This window comes from Nicotiana attenuata, chromosome 1 (genome assembly GCF_001879085.1).
Source record: "Nicotiana attenuata strain UT chromosome 1, NIATTr2, whole genome shotgun sequence".
Taxonomy (NCBI): domain Eukaryota; kingdom Viridiplantae; phylum Streptophyta; class Magnoliopsida; order Solanales; family Solanaceae; genus Nicotiana; species Nicotiana attenuata.
The window spans coordinates 109,858,541-109,879,628 of record NC_031989.1 but is presented as its reverse complement, the minus strand read 5'-3'; the positions used below and the strand labels follow the sequence as shown (position 1 = coordinate 109,879,628).

Here is a 21,088-nt window from a genome sequence, read left to right as displayed (position 1 = left end):
TGTGTATGAACTTCCAGCAAAACAGCGGCTATTTTTCAATAACTATGCAAACGCTTGCTATTTTTGAATGACCAATCCAAAAACTGGCTAATCCGTACTATTTTTACTAACATAAAGTGTTGGGCCCGTGCTTGCACGGGCCAATCCCAATCTAGTACACGGGCCAATCCCAATCTAGTACTTTTATAATAGGGGCAAAATGTCAGTTAGCGGAATTGATTTGATTTACTTTTATTTTTATTTATCAAGATTTTTCTTTATAATTACTTAATTGAGTCAATTTGGTAATCAAATCTACAGTTTGATCAAACTCCATTTGTTTAAATTCGCGTAGTAAAGATAACCTTCGAGGGATTTCGTGGTTTGCTAAAAATTTATTGGCAGTCGATATTTATTCGGCACAAATTAATGCATGACTAAAACAAATTCGCAGTCGATATTTACAAATGGATCATTATAACTTAATCATTCTCTCTAGCATATCACTTAATCATGATAAATTAGTATAGTTTGGTGTAGATACTAATTGCAGGTAAGTATTTAGACAAAATAGCACAAGCTAGTCAGTTTTCGGACTGGTCATTGAAAAATAGTCAGCGTATGTAAAGTCATTGAAAAATAACCACTATTTTGCTGCAACACGGAAAGTTCCAGCATAATATACTGGAGATCGGTGCACATGTGTATGAACTTCCAGCATATTATGCTGGAACTCCAACACGTGAAAAGTTTCAGCATAATATACTGGAGATTGGAGCACCTGTGTATGAACTCCTACCATATTATGCTGGACCGATATATTATACTGGCCAATATATTATGCTGGAAGTCCAGTATATTATACTGGAACTCCAGCATAATATACTGGAGTTCCAGCATATTATAATTTATACTAGAATTCCAGTATATTATGCTAGGGTATTTTTCGGATTTTGAACAGTGTTTTCGTTCATATTTATCTTTACATGAAAAGTGGCTAATTTGGATTACTTTTGAAACTGTGGTTATTTTTGAATGACCACTTGAAATTTTTCTATTTTTGAATTTCTCCCAGTATTTAGTCTCCCCTTACCCCCTCCCCCCCCCCACCCCCCCACCCCCACAAACACATTATGTTTTACTTTTATTTATATTTATATTTTTGTCTCATTTCCAATTAATTTGATATTGAGGTAGAGTTGATTGATATTTCAGATTTGCAACTCATATAAATATGTGGATTTCGATATGCCAACTTGCTATATATTTGTGTTTATACTCACCATATAACTTCCAATTACCGTGCATTTTGCATCTCTGTACTTTATTTTTCAAAAGGATAGAAAATCACCTTTCTCTTTTGTCATGAATCCGTAGTTGTGAAACTAGCTCTGGCTTGATGACTATTTTATTTTTAGCTTTTTCCTGGGGTATAGAAGGAGTTTATCCTGGTCGAAGTAAATGGATTTAGGAATTCATACCCGGTTCAAGGGAAAAGGTAAGGAATTTTCAACAGGCATGGTATGAGAGGAAAGAGACCAGTCTTAGGCCTCTTCAGCGGGCCGCTTTCTCGAGTGAGAGTTCTTTTTTTGGGGTTAGTCTGACTGTCGTTATTCTAGTTGGTAGGCGTGCGAGTAAGAGGGTAGTCGGCGATTATATGACTTGAATGGGACTTCAGCTTCTTCTTTTTATTTTGTTCAACGTGTAAAGTTCTTGTAGGCAGATTAACTTACCTCCCCCGTTGTTGTTTGAGATAAAACTTTTGTATATAAGCCCTTCTACACCCTAACAACTCAATTTAGATGGTGCATTTACTAGAACTGAAATTGTTGAGTGTAAGGGACCTTACAAGTTTCATATTTCTAGAACTGAAATTGTACGTATTCAATGAATTTCTTCAGACAAATATAAAGTTTGAACTAGAGCTAGTGGGTTCGACCGAACCCGTAATCGAAGGGCTAGCTCCACCCTTGCCTCCCATTAATGGTTGAACTAATTATAATGTATTAATGCAGACCACATATAATAAAGACATAACTTATATTCTTCCACTTGGTTTTACTATACTATATATTAGAAAAGCTAGAGTTTCGACATGGCTATTTTTGGTCATTTAAAAAAAAGCAGAGGGTATTTTGGACTTTCAACATCTCTTATCAATGTCATTTACGTGTCTTTCAATTGTTTAGTTCTACGTGTACACCAAAATCATCCTCTAGTTTCACGGTCTTCTGTTGTGTGACCCGAATAATGCCCGGAATTAGCTTAGCGAAACTCGTGTGGGCGAGTTTCTTCTAGGAAAACCGTGTAGTAAAAACTATAGCCTCCTTATGGAATAAGACCCTTTTATATAGCCACAGGTTTTAGGGTTTAAAACATTTTCCTAAACTTGTTGGGTCTTCCTTTTCCACCGAGAAATATGATTCCATTTAATTCCTAATTTTTCGGGCACAGCAGGGACCGCGGTATTTAATTAACGATGCTTCCTATTATGGACTTAATTCGAAATATACGAATTAATACTACCATAATAAATTACGAATTATTCCACTAAAATTTCGTAATTGCACTCCTCAGTTCAATTTTGAAATTCTTCCGTTAAACCTAATTTAACTCCCCATATTAAGATTCAGATACTAATCAAGTAAATTAATTTACTGACAATTTAATTCATTGATTATTTCCCTTAGACTTTCGCTTAACTTATTTCATGTGACGGATACAAAATTTACCTGCAGGGTTTACACATGAAAACTTATAAGTTTTTTTAAAGGTGTATCATCAATCTCTAGATCGAGATATGGATTCCATCAACTAACTATTATTTTGTCAATGTATATCATTATTGTCCAATTTACCAGGCATATTGACCCACGAAAGAATCTCGCCTTTTAATAAATCAAAACAATAATAATATATACAACTAATAATAAGCATATCAAGATTAGGAGTATAAGTACATTTAATGCCTAGAGAATTTATTTTATTAAGTCAGTATAAAATACTTATCTCTATTTGGTCCGTTCAATACATACAAAATGTACTAGCACAAGAAGTCGGAATTAAACCATTTCTATAATCAAGATAAATTATATTTAATCTTGTGGTACAATCATTCCTGGTGGTTTGTCCAATTCCATCATTAGATTGTGAACATGATCTTTATACTTATAAGAACCGATGATTTAATCTTTCGTGTATAAGCTAAACTCTATACACTAAATCATCTACTATATAAGTAAAGGACACAATCGAATATATGATCTATTTAAAACTTTATTAAAATTGAATAAACAATTATTTCATAATAATTTGGCATTATATTTGTGATCCTCAGAGGCTTTTCCATTGCACCATTCGTCCACGTTGAAGCTTAGCCTCTTAGCTTTGTTGTTCGAGTCATTCGGTGTGCAATAAAGGTATGTACAGCTAATTGTTTTTTACTATTATTTTCATATGTTGATATATTTGTGCTTCGACCAGCCAAGACCAATTCATCGAAGTAATATGAAACAATAGTAGGAAGGTGGTCAAGACGTTAAAATCTCCATATGTTGATATTGTTGCCACCAATATTATTGCTGCTTTCTGCATTGTTATTAGTTATAGGAGGAGGAGACATCATCATCATCCTCATTGGAGGAGGACATAGGGCTGCATTTCCATTGTTGTTTTTGTTGTTGTCGTCATCTCCATGTTGGGCTTAAACGGCCCAATGACACTCTTAACATGGTTAAAATATCATGGTATAGCCAGTTTTCACACCGGTCAATAAAAAATAGCCAGCGTTTATCAAGTCAATGAAAAATAGCCACTATTTTGCTGCAACAGGGACCGGTCCAGTATAATATACGGGAGTTCTGGTGCATTTGTGTACGAACTCCAGCATATTATGTTGGATCGGTATACTTTGCTAACTTCTGTAAAATTTGCGGGAGACTGGAGCACCAGTGCTCCAAACTCCAGTATATTATATGCTTGAACTCCCGTAAAATTTGCGGGAGTTCCAGCCCGTAAAATTTGCGGGCGTATTTTTCCGGATTTTGAACAGTGTTTTCAGATTTAAAGTGGCTAAATTTCGATTACTTTTGAAACTTGGCTATTTTTCAACGACCAGTGGTAAATCTGGCTATTTTTGAATTTCTCCCCTTAACATGGTGTGATATTGTCCGCTTTGGGCCAAGCCCGCACGATTTTCCCCAAAAGGCCTCACACCATTAAGAGATCCTTACACCTTATATGTAGACTTCCAATCTTTTCAGCTATCAATGTGGGACTTTGTTCGAACACCCAACACTCCATAACCCATCAAACAAGATGTATTTCCACTAGAACCACCCCCATCAATTAACTCTTATCTTTTTCTTTCTCTGAGTTTCTTTTAACTTTCTTCTGTTGATTTTTTTCCTTTTGTTTTTACCAATGAAATTATAGAACTCCCTAAACTTGGAGCAAGTCTAATCTACCTCTTTTACTATTGTGGCTGATTATAACGGAAGAAAACTGTCATTTGAGTATTGTAGTTGTGTTCCCATAGATGTAAAAAGTGTATCATTTGGTGATCATACAATATACAAGAGTGGATAATTGTTCCAAATTGTATCTAACTAATATCCAGTGATATTGTTTATTTATGTAATCCTTTATATGCATCAGATCTTCTTTCCTGTCATTTCATTTCAAAATCCTTTATATGCATCAGATCCTCTTTCGAGTCATTTCATATACTCTTGCCTATACATGTGTACTAAAATTACGTTTCTTCATTTAGTAAATTGTATCACTAGCCAAAAAAAGCTATATAAAAGAAAATTAAAGTATTATGTATTTCTATATATACTTTATACTTCAAAAGGATTCAATATCACCTTTCCCTTTTTTTCCCCTTCTTTTTGATAATTATAGTGTAGCTGACCTCGACTAATTCCACGGAATACCTGCTACTTCCCATCAACACAGGTATCGAATAACTCTATCCACCAAGATAATTACCGTTATCTTTTATCATACGAATCTTCCTCCCCTTTTTTCTTTTGTTTGTTTTGATTCGTTTTTGGTTTTGTTCAACCTTATAAAGTTTTTGTATGCAATTATTCAACTTGAGATAAGTTTTTCTTTTGCCAAAATCTTCTTTTTTACCCTTCAGGAAGTATAAGTAGCCTCCAGACAAACATAACATTGTAGAGTTAATATCCTGTTGTCAAAATCAAACACCAACTAAATCTTTGCTGGAACCTTTACTTCATTTTTTATAGATTACACGGACCAAAATATCGATCTTTTTAAAGCCAAAAGAAAAGATTTCAATCTAACCAAAGCTCAAATATTCAAGTATATATATTATCAACCAATAGGTCAATGACAAAAGCTCACGAGGAAAACCAAAGAAAAATGTTACAATGACTGCATAGTTGACACACAGAAGAGATCAAAACTCTCCCCCGTACAGCGCACAAGACGACTTCACGGCCTCAATTATGTAGATTGTAGGATATTAATACACTGCAAAAGGATTTAGCAAAGTATAAGTCGATAAAAAGCCGAAAGAAATAGAGCAAAGGGGTGGACTTGTGAAAGAGAAACATCAGACCTCCCTATATCAGTCATCCTTTATAACACTTCATTATAACAACCAAGTTTTCTTTAGAACCAGTTTTCATGTTATTCTATAATATATATTCTCTTCCGCAGCCAGAAAATATCGCAACAAACGAGGCTATTATAGAGACGTTTGACTAAGAAGTAGTCATGCTGAAACCGGAAAAAAGAAAAGGAAAAAGATACCAATGAAGGAAAGGAGATTGAGATCAACCTACTAGTATGCCTAGAGACCTTGCTCAATGAGATAGTCACCCAGCCTTTCGACAATCATATTGCATTGTCCAGGAGTCATCGGCTCGTTATATATTCCAATGATCAAAGCCTGGTTGGTCTTCTTAACAGTGATACCACCAGGACCCTGAAAATATCGAGGACGAAGTCAGGATGACAAAATCACACAAGGCCAAAAGTTGCCATGAGAGGACTTCTCTACCACATAATCTGATCTAAATTTCGGGGTATCTCGTGTGAAGCATTGTGCAATCTACTTTCATGTACTAAAGCAGGGAAAATGCCAGCATAGAAGATCGACACCACTACAATGATCTTTGTTAGATAATTAAGTAAATACAATGTGCTTTCCCTAATGGTTCAAACTATTAGATGAGATGGTCACACAATTCCAGCATGGCATCCAAGCGGGTAGAGATCCTGAGCTCAAATCTCACCGTCAAACATTATCTAGAAAAAATTTCACGTGCTAGGGCTATGAAAAAGAATCGGACTCACATGTGAAGAGACATGTCGAGACATAAATAAATAAAAGTATACTCTCTCTAGCAGCTTAAGCCCACACACTTCATACGGTGAGAGGCAATTATAAAAAAGGAAAAAAAGGTTTTGTACCCAAAACACTTGCATGTGGCTAAAGAGAAAGAAGATTCAAAAATTTGTTTGAGCACATCAAGAGGTGCAAGTGAGAGTTTATTACACTTGTGCTTTAGATAAGGATATTCAAATATATGGCAGAAGGAGACTACATGAAATGCAACAGTAGGAAACCCAGGGTCACGTACCTTTTTGCCTCGTATAACAGCTCCGGCCTCTCCTTGAATCACCATATACTTTGTTCCCCCGAGATGTAAACCAGTTGGAGCAAGTGTTCCAGGTTCCGCAAAGTCATTCATTATGGCTGTTATTTCTTCTGGTTTAAACTGCCACAAAAAAGAACACAATTAATGACAAGCTCACCAATGCTTGTCAGTGCAACTCTATCTCGCGCCCAACAAGCCTTTGCCCACAGGAATGGTGTTGGGAAGTTTAGAAAATGAATTTTTTTTAATATTAATATCAACATGAAAATAAAAAAAAAGGGGGGGGGGGGGGGGGGGGAGGGGGGGGGATGTTTATTCTATACATCCAAACCATGAAATTCACCATTAAAAACTACATTTTTTAGCATGCAATTCAAACACAAGTACAAAATTACAAACCTGAGAAATAATAATTATCAGGACTTTCTCTTCAAGAGGATACAACCCAACTCATGCTCAATCAGTAGTTTTCCTATTATATTGCCCAACAGTTGCAGGAGACTAGTTCTGTATAAATGTAAGTCATAGAGGGAGATATCAACTTCTACAAGTCATTGCAGGGATCAATGTGGAACTTTTACCAGCCTTCCCGTGCACAGTAAACTGCACAAGCGAGCAGCCTCTAGTGAGTAAAAGAAATTTATGGGTAGTTCATAGCCTCAGTGGCTAACATTGGGTGCAAAAAAGTGCTGGAGGCTTGACATAGCAATGGCTTTGCCCTGCGAGCTATTTTTTGGGAATGTCAAACAGTAAGCACCTCTGTGGCGATTGAGCACTCGAGACACCACTCCAAGAGTCTCGAGTGTTGACTTGTGACCATGGCTTAGATTTGGGCCATTTGGTTTTACAAGCAAGAGTCTGTTGCCCTAAATGTGCACGTTGCACTATGCTAGATAATATCTTTGTTACGAGGACAATGTTTGGCAATGCTATTAGATACTTGAAGGCATTATATGGATGCAACTATACACCAGCCAAGACTTAAACAATTTCTCTAATCCGGCAAAGCATTAGTCGCATACGCCATGACAGACACAAGGCTAGTGTCAAGCTTGAAAATTGGACTCTGCGTGCACGAGCGAAGCTCAGTGCCATGTGATGGACGAGCATGTCCTTAGTCATCTCCGCCTGTGCACGTTACTAGATGCGCGTCAAGAATATGCTAACTAGTCAAGGTTGAATCCTAGACATGAAACGAGCTGCACAATTGAAGCTAAGCCCCCAAGTCATTGGGGCAAGAACAAGATGAGGTGGGTTTCACCATAGGCATAAGGCTGTGGTAGAGGTTCTCTAAATCACACACTTATACATGGACACACAAGTCTCTAAAATTAGAACCTAGCACTCATAAACAATTAGAAACAGTACAAAATTGCTCAACATGAGTTGCACCACATATCAACTAGCTAAAAAGTAAGATAACAACTGTTAAAGCTTAAAGACAATTCAAAATAAAATCTATACTTGCTTTAGAAACTGTTAATAGTGGATGCTGATACTCCCAGTCACCCACAACCTTTTGCTCGAGTTCTATACATAACGAAATAAATTCTACGATATTCATATTAGCACTAAGTTTCCCAATTATCTAAAACAAAAGTACTCCCTCCGTCCTAATTTATGTAACGTTTGGTTGACTAAGCACGGGCGTTATCAATGTGATGTTGTTTGACATAACACGGAGTATAAGAAAGAAAAAATAATTTTTCTAACTTGTGATCTAAAACAAGACATAACTATTTGTGTGGTCTATGCAATCAAGGGTGTAGCTTAGTGGTCCATGAAGTAGATTGAGAACCATGCGATCTCAAGCTTAAATTCCGAGGTGACAAAAATTAAGGTATTTTTTTTCCATTTGTCCAAGCTTTGGTAGATAAAGTTATCCGGTACTTAATGAAACTATGTTGGTGGGAGGTAGTATGCAGCTCGTGGAATTAGCCGAGGTGGTCAGACACCTATGTTGCGCGGACTCTCCAAAATGAAGCCGCACCCGTGTCGGATCCTTCAAAATGCACTACTTTTGGAGGATCCGACACGTATCCTGCCACATTTTTGGAAAGCACGAGCAACATAGCCAGACACTATGGTTATAAAAAAAGATTTTATCTGTGGCTATAAATATGTCATTTTAAAGTTCGAATTATTTCTAAATATGTATCAAGTTTTTTGAGACACTAAAAATATATCACATAATTGGGACTATTCGAAGTACTAATTATTGACTTAAAATTCTAAAACAAGTGAACCAAAGTAAAATTAAACCAAAATTAGATGTTGGTATAGAAAAAAAACCTGAGGGAAATTGTTGGATTGTGCCCAAACGGTGCCGTCTTGACCGATAATAGCAGCAGAAGTAAGGTAATTACCTTCAATCTCACACATCAAATGATCATCAACATATGTTTGCCACGACATCTTTAAATTTCCTGCTGCTAATTGCTACTATTTCACACAAAAACTTTGTTCTTTTGGTTCAAGATTTGTGAAATAGAAATGGGGTTGATAAATTGATGTGTTTTTGTAGAAGTTGCGTTGATATTAAGCTTGGATACTGTGACTATTGTTTTCTTTAATGTAATGGGTATGGTCCTTTTCTTTTTTTGCTGTCTGATTTTCAGTGTTTGGTGCAGAATAAATAGTATAGATTCGGACAGCTAAGAACATCATTCGTAATAAATTCTGACTCTGACTCAAGTCAATTATTCCATTCAATCATCGGATTTTTTTTTTTTTTATATATTTTCGTCTGTATTGAAAAATCTAAATTCCTGTCAGAAAGCTTCAATTTGAGCCAAAGATTCGAATTTCAGACCACAGATTAAGGTAGCGTTTGGCCATAGATTTTTATATTTGTTTTGAAAATTTTGATTTGGACATGACTAATATTCACAAGTTCTAAAAAATATCACAAATACCCAACAGTACTTTCATCAATAACATTCATTATATTATCGCAAACCATAATCTTGAACATAAATAAATTTGGAACAAAATTATTATTTTTATAATGAACTAACTATCAGATGACCGAGAGGACAAAGCAGCATTGTTACAAATAATAAATGGTGGGCTCTTTTATAAAATACAAAAGTTTGGGGCAATTTTTTAAAACTGCAATAGTAATATTTTCGGCCAAAACCAGCTCTTGAGATGGTTTTGGGTTTTGGATTTTGAAAATTTGCCAAAATATGGATAAAATTTAGAACAAACATGTCTAAAAAAAAAAAATCTATGACCAAACAGGTCCTAGGAATTAAGGGGTACTTGCCGCTCCACCTGTACTATAATACTCCTATGTAATTTTATAAATTTTTCAAATTTTTTTTATTGATCTCCTGTGAAAAAAATTATATGAGTAAAATTACAAATATAATGTATTACAAAATTAAACTTCAATCATTATTTTCCAAAGAATCAATTTTTTCTATTCAAATTTTAAAAAGCTATGTTTACCAACTTGCTCCTCATTTGCTTTGATTTGACCATCCCAATCCTATTATTCTCATTAGTGCACCACAATGTTTTTGATTATCTACCCAATCAACCACAACATGTGCAATGTCATAACAAGTATTATTCGTTATATATAGGGGTGGTAAATTGGCGGGTCGGATCGGATATGAGCGGATCAAAAATAAATAATTCAATAAATGGATAAATTATCCTACACGATCCGTATTTGAGACGGATAAAAAACAGGTTATCCGACGGATAATATGGATATCCATATTATCTATGGCTTCTTGAATATGATGACTTATGGGAGAATTCCTAGTCTTCCAAACTTGAGGAACCACAATTTGAGACTTTACAAATATAAAAGTTAAACACATTAGTTATCCATTGGTGACCCATTGTAAAAATAGCACGGTCTAGCCAGTTTTCGGACTGGTCATTCAAAAATAGCCAGCGTTTACCAAGTCAATGAAAAATAGCCACTATTTTGTTGCAACAGAGACCAGTCCAGTATAATATACTGGAGTTCGGTGCACCTGTGTATGAACTTCCAGCATATTATCCTGGAACTTCAACACACAGAAAGTTCCAGCATAATATACTGGAGATTCGAGCACTTGTGTATGAACTTCCAGCATATTATATTGGACCGGTATACTTTGCTGGAACTCCAGTATATTATGCTGGAGTTCTAGTGTACTTATGCTGGAACTCCATCATATTATGCTGGAGTTCTAGCATACTTATCCTGGAACTCCAGTATAATATGATGGAGTTCAAGTATGCTGGAACTCCAGCATAATATACTGGCGTATTTTTCGGGTTTTGAACAGTGTTTTCGCTCAAATTTATCTTTACATGAAAAGTGGCTAGATTTCGATTACTTTTGAAACTGGGCTTGAACGACCACTTGTAAATCTGGCTATTTTTGAATTTCTCCCTTATCCATTTGGTTAACCATTTTCTAAGTGGATAATATGGTTCTTATCCATATTCGATCCGTTTTTAAATGGTTCATTATCCAACTCATTTTTTGATGAATAATATGGGTGGATAACTGTTTTCTTTTAACCATTTTGCCACCTCTAGTTATATGCAATAGATTAACCATCACTAAAGAAGATTTTACTGCACCAAAGAACAAGCTAACATGGGCACTAAAGGGTATGACATAGTGGCCGATGAATTGAAATGAAAACCATTTGGGACCAGGGTCCGAATGCTAGCATAAATAGAAATCCGCTAAGTGAAATAGCCGAGGTGCGAGCCAACTGATTCGGACATTTGCGTGACATAGCGATCAACGATGAAATGAAAACCATGAGGGATCAGAGTCCAAATCCTAGCATAGACAGAAATCGTAAGTGAAATCAGCGAGAATGTTATATGCGTTTTTTTTTTTTCATCAAAAACAATTCATCTATTAATGCATTAAGGACGAGATATGTCCAAAGGAGCGTACAACTTCATTTACAACCCAGCTTGGGAATATTCTTTCCCAAGAAAAACCATGTACTAAAGAAATTGAGAACTGCGCTAGGTTATGAGCAAAATAATTAATATCAAAACAACCTTTTATGTGGTAAAATTCAGATTATATTATAGGGTTTGGTTGATAAGTAAAGTGATAGATATGATTGACCAGATTGCTGAAGAATGACAGGTACTCACAACATCAAGTTGGAGAACAAAAGGTGTACTTTAATGTTTGCTAGAAGAGACAATTTTTGTACAATTTCAAGAATAAAAATTTCATATAAAAATAGCACACTCTTCCCATTTCAACTTGACATAAAAATTTAAATCAACTCCTGTAATCTATACAGTTACTTGTAAGGCAGCATGCACATCAAAAATTCAAACAATCATCCATCACAAGAGTACATTCAATCTTTACAGCATTCCTTATTTGGCGATTATAACTGCAAAACACCAAATGAAACAGTCAGGAACTTTCAAAGACTACCGGACAAGTACGTGTCATTGAAAATACAAGATTTCAGCTGCATCATGAATACAATTAAACAACAATAGCTACGCCTCAGCCCCAAACAAGTTGGAGGTCTGCTATATGAATCCTCACTTCTCGATTTAAGCTCAACTCATGTTATCATCATATATAAATAATAGTAATTAATAATAATATTAGAAGTTCTCTAACAAGACTTGAACCTATTCCGAACTAGTAAATATCACCTATATTGATCTTTCTCTTTCATTGTGTCATGTCTTTAGCTAAGTCTGCATTGATTCAAAGAATTTACATCTTTGTTGCTACTCAATAAATGTCCGTGAAGAAGATGAGTTCTATATTCGATTGGCATCTTGAAAGAGTAGTGAGAAAGGCGACGGGGAATGTTGGATGACTGTTTAGTGTTTACGAGGAGACTTCACAATCAGTTCTTTCTAGTCTATATTCTCCAAACTCTTAAGGTTGTAGTCAAGGTACCTTCTTTTTTTCGATAAGTAGTCAAGGTACCTTCTTTTTCCCAACCTTTAGTAGGGATTTCCATGGGTTGAGGAGGAAGTGAGGGAAAGTAAGTCTTGAGTTGGTTTTCAAGAGTTGGAAAAGGAAGCAGAATGATTGAAGAAACAATGAATTCGGAAAAGGAAGCAGGTTCGCAAAGAAAACAAGCAAAATGGAGGTATATGATGGCTTCCACCACACTCATTCCACATCTAGTCTAGGCAGAAGTAGATTAACTTCAGCGAGAAAACAGGTGAAAGTGGGGGACGTGAAATCGACAGTTTCATTTTAATCTTGCTTAACCTACAACTTGTAAATATGTTTGTATAACAACAGCTTCATATAATGCTAGGTTTTATGTGGAACGTTCTTTCCATCAAACAATTGCAAAATCTATGAGCAACATTAAATTGAGCTGATAACTAATGGAAGTGCAGGAGTTGAAGCTAAAAGCTACTCCCTCCGTCCCAATTTGTGTGAACACTCTTTCCTTTTAGTTAGTCCTAAAAAGAATGTCATACTTCCTTATTTAGAAACAATTTAACTTTAAACTTCTCATTTTACCCTTAATGAGATGATTTACGGCCACACAAATTTCTATGGCTTATTTTACATCAAAATTTCAAAAGTCTTTCATTCTTTCTTAAATTTTGTGCCTAGTCAAACACCGCCACATAAATTGGGATGGAGGAAGTAGTTAATAAAGCATATTACACCACCCACTTATGCCCCTCTGGGCCAAGAAGGCTGTTTTTGCAAAACCCACAAAAGAAGACCAAGACTCAAACAGTTGAGCAAAAACTAGAAGTACTTTGGAGAAACACTGAAGTATTAATTTATAATTGGCTGATGAAAACAGTACCCTAATCAGTTTTCCTACAAGTAGATAGGGATGGCAATGGGGCGGGGCGGGGCGGGTTTCAACCTATGCGGGGCAGTGCGGGTTTGGGCTTCGCTGGTGCGGGCGCGGGGCGGGGCGGGTTTATTTTTTTAAGAAAAAATCTTTGCGGGTTGCGGGGCGGGTGCGGGTCTTTTTTTAAAAAAAAGTTACATTCAGTCTGAAAACTAACCACGGTCACTAAATGGTGTAATGAAACATATTAGTGACTTAATGTACTGCTTAATTGCACTTGCACCTTCAATGTCGTTGGAAAATGAGGTATGATGTTGGAAAAAGGCAAAACACAAATAGGTGGTCTATATTTATTATCAGTTTGAATTTTGAACTATCAAAATGGTTGAAAACTAATCTGGGATGGGCAAGATGTTGCTAACTTCATGGAAATTCTTTGTTTTAAAAAATCAAATACACCATCTATATCATGGAAATTCTTCACGAATATAATTGTGTGATTCCTATCTTTTTCTAATAAAACACTTAAAACACTAATGTGGTGCAAATCTTAAATAAAAAAATATTTATCTTACTAAATAGATTTATAGTATTAAAATTGGAACAGTAAAACATAAAAAGGGGTAGTCCGGTGCACTAAGCTCCCACTATGCGCGGGATCCGGGGAAGGGCCGGACCACAAAAGTCTATCGTACGCAGACTTACCCTGTATTTCTGCAAGAGGCTGTTTCCACGGCTCGAACCCGTGACCACCTGGTCACATGGCAGCAACTTTACCAGTTACGCCAAGGCTCCCCTCCATGGAACAATAAAAAATATAACTAAATAAAAATGAAAATGTTTTATATGTTAAATATTTTTTTAAAAGGGTACAATAGCTTAAGAGTTCAAAAGCAAGAAAGCTATTACTAGTATTAAATCACATGTCCTATTCAATAATTTGTTGTCATTTTCTGTTTAGAACTTTTGATTGATTAAATACTTTGTTGTCATTTTATTAAGTTTTGGCTCAATAATTTTTTTGAAGGGCACAGTAGCTTAAGAGCAACAAAAGAGATTTCAATTTTTTGCTTGATTAAATCAGAAAGTCCAACCAAAAGCTCAAAAGAAATAAAACTAAAAAATGAAAGAAAAAAAAATGCGGGGCGGGGCGGGTGTGAGTGTGGGGCAGGTGTATGCGGGTGCGAATGCTATGTGGGGCGGGGCGGGTTTAAATCTTTGCGGGTTTATGCGGGTTTGCCCCGCAACCGCACCGTTTGCCATCTCTACAAGTAGATCAATATTAGCACCTAAATCAGCACATATGTCAAACAGTAAGATGATGATTTCCCAGTCTCAAATACTTAGCTTAGCTGTAATCATAAGAAAGAGGAGAACAGAAAATGACCTCTTCAAAGAGCCATTTCAGCCTGCAAAGCAGCAAGTTCATCTTCTTCTGCTTTGTTCTGCTGGGCGGCAGGACGCACTTGTTGCCTACCAGTAGGCAGATGAATAGGTGCAGAAGGGGCAGTTGTTGCAGGCTGAAGGAGTTGTTCCTCCAACTCAGCTCCTTCTAGTTCTTCAAGTTCTGCCTCCAACTCATCCTGCAAAAGAGTAATATAAATTATTGTCCAAAAACAGAAAGGAGTATCATATAAATAATAAAAAATAAAAAGAATTGCGTAAGTAGATACTTCATCAAAATCAGCAGCTGCACCAATTGGCGTAGATAATGCTTCCTGAATCATTTTCATATTCTCAGTCTGCTCGTTGATTTCATCCATTGTTTTATCAACATCATCAATATTCCTGAACAGGAAAATTAGACAGTATCAGGCAAGAAAAACCCCATTTAACAAAATATACCCAACCATGAGAAAAACAAGAACTTAATTTCCAGTGTATATTTGACTTTGACCTTGATACAACAAAGACTCTGGATGACACAAAGAACAACACTGCGTAGATGCGAGTGATCCCAAAACCGTACTCATGCTTTTGTGTAGAAAGCTTTAATAGAATTTAAGCCATCGATTAAAATGTCATCCATCCAGTTAAGATTATGGTTCAAGCCTCTCTACCGACTCAATTGTGACAGAATACATCTTTCAAATTTAATGCACAAAGAAGACTACAAGGAAATTTGATGCTTTAACATGGTATCCAGCAATGTGTGTACTGGAGACGTTTTATATATAATTTGAACATTTTGTGTTTAGGAAAGAAGTCTTTCCATGCAAAAGTTGCGTAACTATGCAAAACAGAGTTAAAGCTACGGCAGCAACATAGTCATATACAACTTACGTCGCCTTCTGCATGGCTTTCATTGCAGCTGCTCCAGTTCTCAAAGCATCAACGGTTTCTGTTGTGGCTTTTGCACCTTCTAACAGTATCATCTGAAACCCAAATCCAACCAAATAAATTCAGCCTATGCCTATTGTGATGTAATAATACAAAATGCGTGCAAAGATTGTCAGATCTAAGAAAACATTAAGAGCACCTGATCATGAATACGCAATTGGAAATTTCCAAGCTGTTCGACTTGCTGTTCATAGAGCCTTTTCCTTTTCAAACATTGTATTGCAGCTGAAAATAGAACAAAAAATTCACCAATAATGTTGCCGAAAAGAAGAAAAGACGGCATAAAGGCATATAATGAGTCAAAAAATATATAAACGGGAACACAAAGACATCATCATCATATTCACTTAATATGTTCTCAAAGTACCATAAGTATTGAGGAATATATATGTGTGAGCCAGAAAGATAACAGCATACTCTATCAACATTAATTTCCTCTATCATTCTTAGTAGAAGCTAAAAACCTTTTTTTATTGGTCTTTACATGGGAAAATCATTTTGCATATCAAAAACAGGACAGGTTTCGCGATTTAACCAGATCAGCCAAGGCTTAAAGACTATCCCAAAAGCAAGAATCTCTCCGCTTCTATGGCATCTTGGAGAAAAATGCCAAATAACAGACAAAAGTTAACCAGGAATAAAGACACAAAACTGATAATAAATTCACTTATGTTTTCAGCTGAAACTCAAATTTCCATCTGAATATTGGAACTGTACTCCGCATAGGATATTCATCCACGGTGAAAATGTTAAGAGGAACATTTTAACATATATATTTCTTATATGAAATTTATTGTAATAAAAACAATGTTATGATAACTGTAATAGCAGAAACATATCGAGATACTACTACTTGTTGCATTAACACATAAAAAAAGTCAAAAAGATAATTCAAGCCACCTCCGCCAAAGAAGAAATCATGTGAACAGGAGAAGCTCGATGAGAAAAGTAATTATGTAATAACAGTTCCCAGCCGTGACTTCTAGGTTTAACTAATATAGCAACATTTGGCCCTGTTTTGTTATTTTTAATTTTTCCCTTTCCTGCAGTAAATTGTAATGGAAGTACCAAATAAAAACTATCTAATGATCTCTTCAGCACTGATAAATTGATGTTCTGGCTAGTACACAGAAAACCTACCTCATCTAACACAAAATATTAAGTTAAAAAAACCAGTCGAACATTACATAATTCCCGAGATTACAGATTTATTCTAAACAACAGTTCATCCTTACAAGTAAGAAAAGATTCTTTGGGTAGCAAGCAGTGTTATCAAAGGCGAAAAGCGCAAAAAAGCTCTAAGGTCCGTTGGGGGTTTAAAATAAAGCTTTGGGCTTTAATGAAAAAAGGCGCAACTGGAGAAAAAGTAAAAAATATGTATATGTAGTCCAAGACTAATAATTTTATACGCATGAATAACAAATATATGGACAAAGAAATTGCAAAAAATTTACGATAAAGTGAAATATCAATTGTTTAATGTCGCTTTTTCAGGATTACACTCATTGGCAAGGAAAAGTATGCCTTAGAGCCTTGATGCGACCCTAAAGCGCCGGCGAAGCGCTCAACATGTTTTGAGCCTTGCTTCAGGGCTTAAGCGCGCTTTTGACAACACTGGTAGCAAGTCCCATTCTTAAGTGCATGAGAATAATAAATGGAGAAAAGCCAAGAGACTTAATAGAAAAACATAAATAAATGTAACCAGAGCGAGAGAACTACATATGAAGAAGCCCCTTCTGATAAATGATTTTCAAGAAATCATACCTCTTTTGTTTTTTGCTCTAGTAAATTCCTTTGCTTTTTCAACCTCACCAGCAGCCTTTTTCAATAAAACTTTTTCCTTTTTCTCAAGCATCTCAAGCGTCTGACATCATAACCAAAACTCAAATTCAAGCTTTTTACATTTACTTGAAAAATCAAAACACAACTAACTACTTTAGCAGACGCAAAAAATGAATAAGTGAAGATCTTTGGAAAGACTTAGCACAAGTATGACATAATGCGTCTGGAAAAGCATTTGTTAATTGGCCAACTTGGGGATAGAAGAAAGTGTTCAATGTCTTCACTTAAAGCAACGTAAACAAGGAGAATACAAGCATCTTCTGCTGTAACTTGCCCTTCTTTATGCTAGATCAAATCGTTAGCCATAAGCCAGATGTGTCTTAGTTGATACTCACTAAAACGGGCTTCAATTTGTATGTAGATGAATAACATGCACAAATATCACCGACAATATTTTATTGCACAAGAACCACATAAATATTAAACTCATTATGCATTAAGATAGTAACCCACAGCTTCCAACTCAATGTCTACTTTGTCATCCTTATGTATGATGAGTTCCATGTTTGATTTTCCAGGAGAAAGAAGACTGGAAAGTTCATGTTCTACAACTTTGGGAAGTGAAACAACTATGTGACTGCTACAGCCCTGTCTATTGGGTAGACCACGAACTAAATCTACTGTATTATAAAAGCACAAAGCTCCACCACGAAATGTTGATCTACTTTGTTACCCTTCATAGTTTCCATTAATTCACTGTTTGATTTTTTTAATTAATTAAAGAACTTCATTATTTCATTGTATGGTGATTTAGGAACGCATTAACTTTATAATTAGTAAAAGAACTCCATTATTTCCTTGTACGGTGACATAATGAAAGCAGTAAATCTCTTTACAGGATACATAATTTCTTATTTTTCTAGATCTATATATACTAATACTTATCATGGGATATACTTGTGCAGAAAAAGACTAGTATGAATTTAAAATGTGAAAATTATAAAAGACAAAGCACCCATTACTCAGAGGCACTCTAAGTAAAAGAATGGACAAAATTCTTCACAGTTAGATTAAATGAAATGCATGAATTTTTTTATCTTCATTCCTAGTTGTTCAGGAAAGAGAAGCCCCTTGGCACAAATTATGTCTATTAGTTATTCGTGTGGCAAAACAGTAGCCACTTGCAAAACCTTATAGGCAAATTTCCTTCATATTTGCTTCAAATACTGAAGATATGACAATCGCTGTGCATAAACTTTAGAAGGAACATGTATTTCCAGTTTCATAGTCCAAGATAACATTTCCTAAAGAAGGATGTATACCACACCCTCTTCGCTTCATCCCCAACGAAAAGGGAAAACTCAATTTGCATAAGCTTGAACCTAAGCATAAAGGGTATTTTACTTCATATGTAGTTATCTCTCTCTAGCCCATTGGACAAATGGAGGGCTGACACTCTCTTTTACAAAGCACAAACATAGCACTTTTCATCAGTGGATTACACTAAAGGACCAAGACACTGATGCAAACTTAATTCACTCAATTCTTTTGGTTTTTACTCAGTAGAGTGCTATCTGATTTATTAGGCAGTACAACTAATGGATAAAAGCATTCCACAAAGCCACAGCTTTTCGTTTGCAACATAACATAAATGCGTAATTATTGAATTGGTATGACCAACTCATCTAAAAGCTTAAACTATTAGAAAGAGCACACTTTTAATTACTTAATTATATTATGTCTCTATGTGCCCCCTCATGAGTTAGCCACATTCTTTTTTCCCCTTAGCCAAACAAGTGTAACTATTTTTTGTTTTTTGGGCAATGGTGAGATTTGAAACCACAACCTCTTGTCTGCTCTAATACAGTGTTGAAGTGTTGAAGTGTATGGCTATTTCATCTAAAAGTTTATGTTGTTAGAGACAGCGCACACTTTAGGCTTAGTAATGGACAAAGAAACCGTAATTTTGTTCCCCTAAAGTCCATTTGTGACCAGGAGGTCACGAGTTTGAGCAGTGGAAACAGCCTCTTGCAGAAATGTACGGTAAGGCTGCGTACAATAGATCCTCGTGGTCCGGCCCTTCCCCGGACCTCGCGCATAATGGGAGCTTAGTGCACCGGGCAGCCCTTTTTTTTAAAGTCCATATGATGCTTCCCAACCATGAATTTACCCGAACAAATATATGTTTATAAACCACGCTTCGATCCCAAACTCGGATAGTCGGATGTTTACATTGATCATCTATGATACCTCCCAACATGTATTACTTGTCTCAAAAGGAAAAGTCAACTATCAAACTGACCTCAATTCCAAACTAGTTGGGATCAGCAATATAAATCCTCTATATTCATAAAATTATATTCATTGCATTCTATTCAGGTCTACTTTTTCTAAATACCAGTAAATATTTGTTGTGTCCAAACAAGTAGAAAAAAGAAAAATAGAAGCAAATTCCATGAAAGCAGCCAATCAGGATTCAGGATCATACCTCATTTAACTTGTCTAAAGTTGCTAGAGCATTTGTTTCTTGTTTTGGTTTTCCAAAGATTCTCGTAAACATTTTCGCTTATCCACAGGAATTGTTAGCAGTAAAATCTTCAAAGATCAATTAACCAATCAATTAATTAACTACCCCTCAATCCAAATCAATTGGGGTTTCCAAAAAAAATTCAAAAAATAATCAAAATTCTACAATTCCTGCAACAACAAAAAAAAAACGAAAAATTCACACCCATTAGCTGAAACAATCAATTTACAAAAAGGGTATTACGAATCTTGAATTCTTATGAAAAAATTCTACATTTTTCCTCAATCAACATTATTATCTGTTTTTTTGGGTGCATTGAGAGTAATATTTACTTGACTGACCTGGGAAAATTTTGAAGTTGTGTTGAGGAGTGATGAATTGATTGATGAATATTGACTTTGAAGTTTGTAATAATGATCTGAGTAATTTGATTTTCTATCGGAATTGAAAAAGGTGGAACCTTTAGAAAGATTGCTTGTGTGGAGTAAAAGGGAGTGTTATCCGTCACAGACCGTTGATTAAGCTTCTATGACAGACAAATAGAATTAATTTTTCGGAAAAGGTCCAAGGGGTCGTTTGGTATGAGGATAAGGTGGGATAAGGTGTGGGATTAAATTTGTACCGTGTTTGGTTGGCGGTATAAATTTATCATGCAATAAATTTATACTGCCAATTAAATAGGGGGAAAACTTTCGTATATGTACAATATATGAAACTATATTACCAAATATGTTCATAGTTTGCATATTATCATTCATGCTAATAGTGTTTTTACAAAATATAGACCATGCATTAAATAAAGAATCATTGTAGTTGTAGGCTTCCTTATTTAGGGGCTAAAATTGGGGGGATTAAATATTCTTCCAGATCTTCCAAACGCAAATCACGCACATTAATCTTCTTCGTCAGTTTCGTTTCAAATTTAGCTTCTCTACATCAAACGCAATTATTCTTCTACAATTCAAAAACGAATTGATTATTCTTCTATAATTCAAAAACGTATTGATTATTCTTCTATAATTCACAAATCAAAAACGACTAAATCTTCT

General features: G+C 35.5%; 2 protein-coding genes across 3 annotated transcripts; both read right to left on the bottom strand.

Annotated features, from left to right (window-relative positions):
• LOC109232066 (profilin-like) lies at positions 5,204-9,262 on the bottom strand. 2 transcript variants are annotated; one of them, XM_019397735.1, is made up of 4 exons: positions 8,907-9,262; positions 6,597-6,734; positions 5,796-5,938; positions 5,204-5,481 (listed from the first exon to the last, which is right to left on the bottom strand). In XM_019397735.1, exons 1-3 carry the CDS (start codon positions 9,027-9,029, stop codon positions 5,804-5,806), a joined length of 396 nt encoding a protein of 131 aa, XP_019253280.1. In that variant the 5' UTR covers positions 9,030-9,262; the 3' UTR covers positions 5,204-5,481; positions 5,796-5,803. The 2 variants fall into 2 exon arrangements, with proteins under 2 accessions (XP_019253280.1, XP_019253273.1); XM_019397728.1 differs by having other exon boundaries at positions 5,792-5,938; positions 8,907-9,260.
• LOC109232060 (vacuolar protein sorting-associated protein 32 homolog 2-like) lies at positions 11,746-20,525 on the bottom strand. Its single transcript, XM_019397715.1, has 8 exons — positions 20,381-20,525; positions 20,001-20,209; positions 17,495-17,594; positions 15,870-15,955; positions 15,674-15,765; positions 15,064-15,178; positions 14,778-14,973; positions 11,746-11,992 (listed from the first exon to the last, which is right to left on the bottom strand). The coding sequence occupies exons 2-7, from the start codon at positions 20,070-20,072 to the stop codon at positions 14,782-14,784; spliced, it is 657 nt and encodes a 218-aa protein (XP_019253260.1). The 5' UTR covers positions 20,073-20,209; positions 20,381-20,525; the 3' UTR covers positions 11,746-11,992; positions 14,778-14,781.

What these genes read in the sequence shown, in the direction of transcription:
- LOC109232066 (XM_019397735.1), bottom strand. Translation starts at nt 9,029, where the DNA reads ATGTCGTGGCAAACATATGTTGATGATCATTTGATGTGTGAGATTGAA. An exon ending in AATCCAACAATTTCCCTCAG is followed by an intron (nt 6,735 to 8,906) that starts GTTTTTTTTCTA and finishes TTTTTGTGGCAG; the next exon opens with TTTAAACCAGAAGAAATAAC. An exon ending in CTGTTATACGAGGCAAAAAG is followed by an intron (nt 5,939 to 6,596) that starts GTACGTGACCCT and finishes CGATATTTTCAG; the next exon opens with GGTCCTGGTGGTATCACTGT.
- LOC109232060 (XM_019397715.1), bottom strand. Translation starts at nt 20,072, where the DNA reads ATGTTTACGAGAATCTTTGGAAAACCAAAACAAGAAACAAATGCTCTA. An exon ending in CTTTAGACAAGTTAAATGAG is followed by an intron (nt 17,595 to 20,000) that starts GTATGATCCTGA and finishes TTATGATGTCAG; the next exon opens with ACGCTTGAGATGCTTGAGAA. An exon ending in AAAGCCATGCAGAAGGCGAC is followed by an intron (nt 15,179 to 15,673) that starts GTAAGTTGTATA and finishes TTTCCTGTTCAG; the next exon opens with GAATATTGATGATGTTGATA.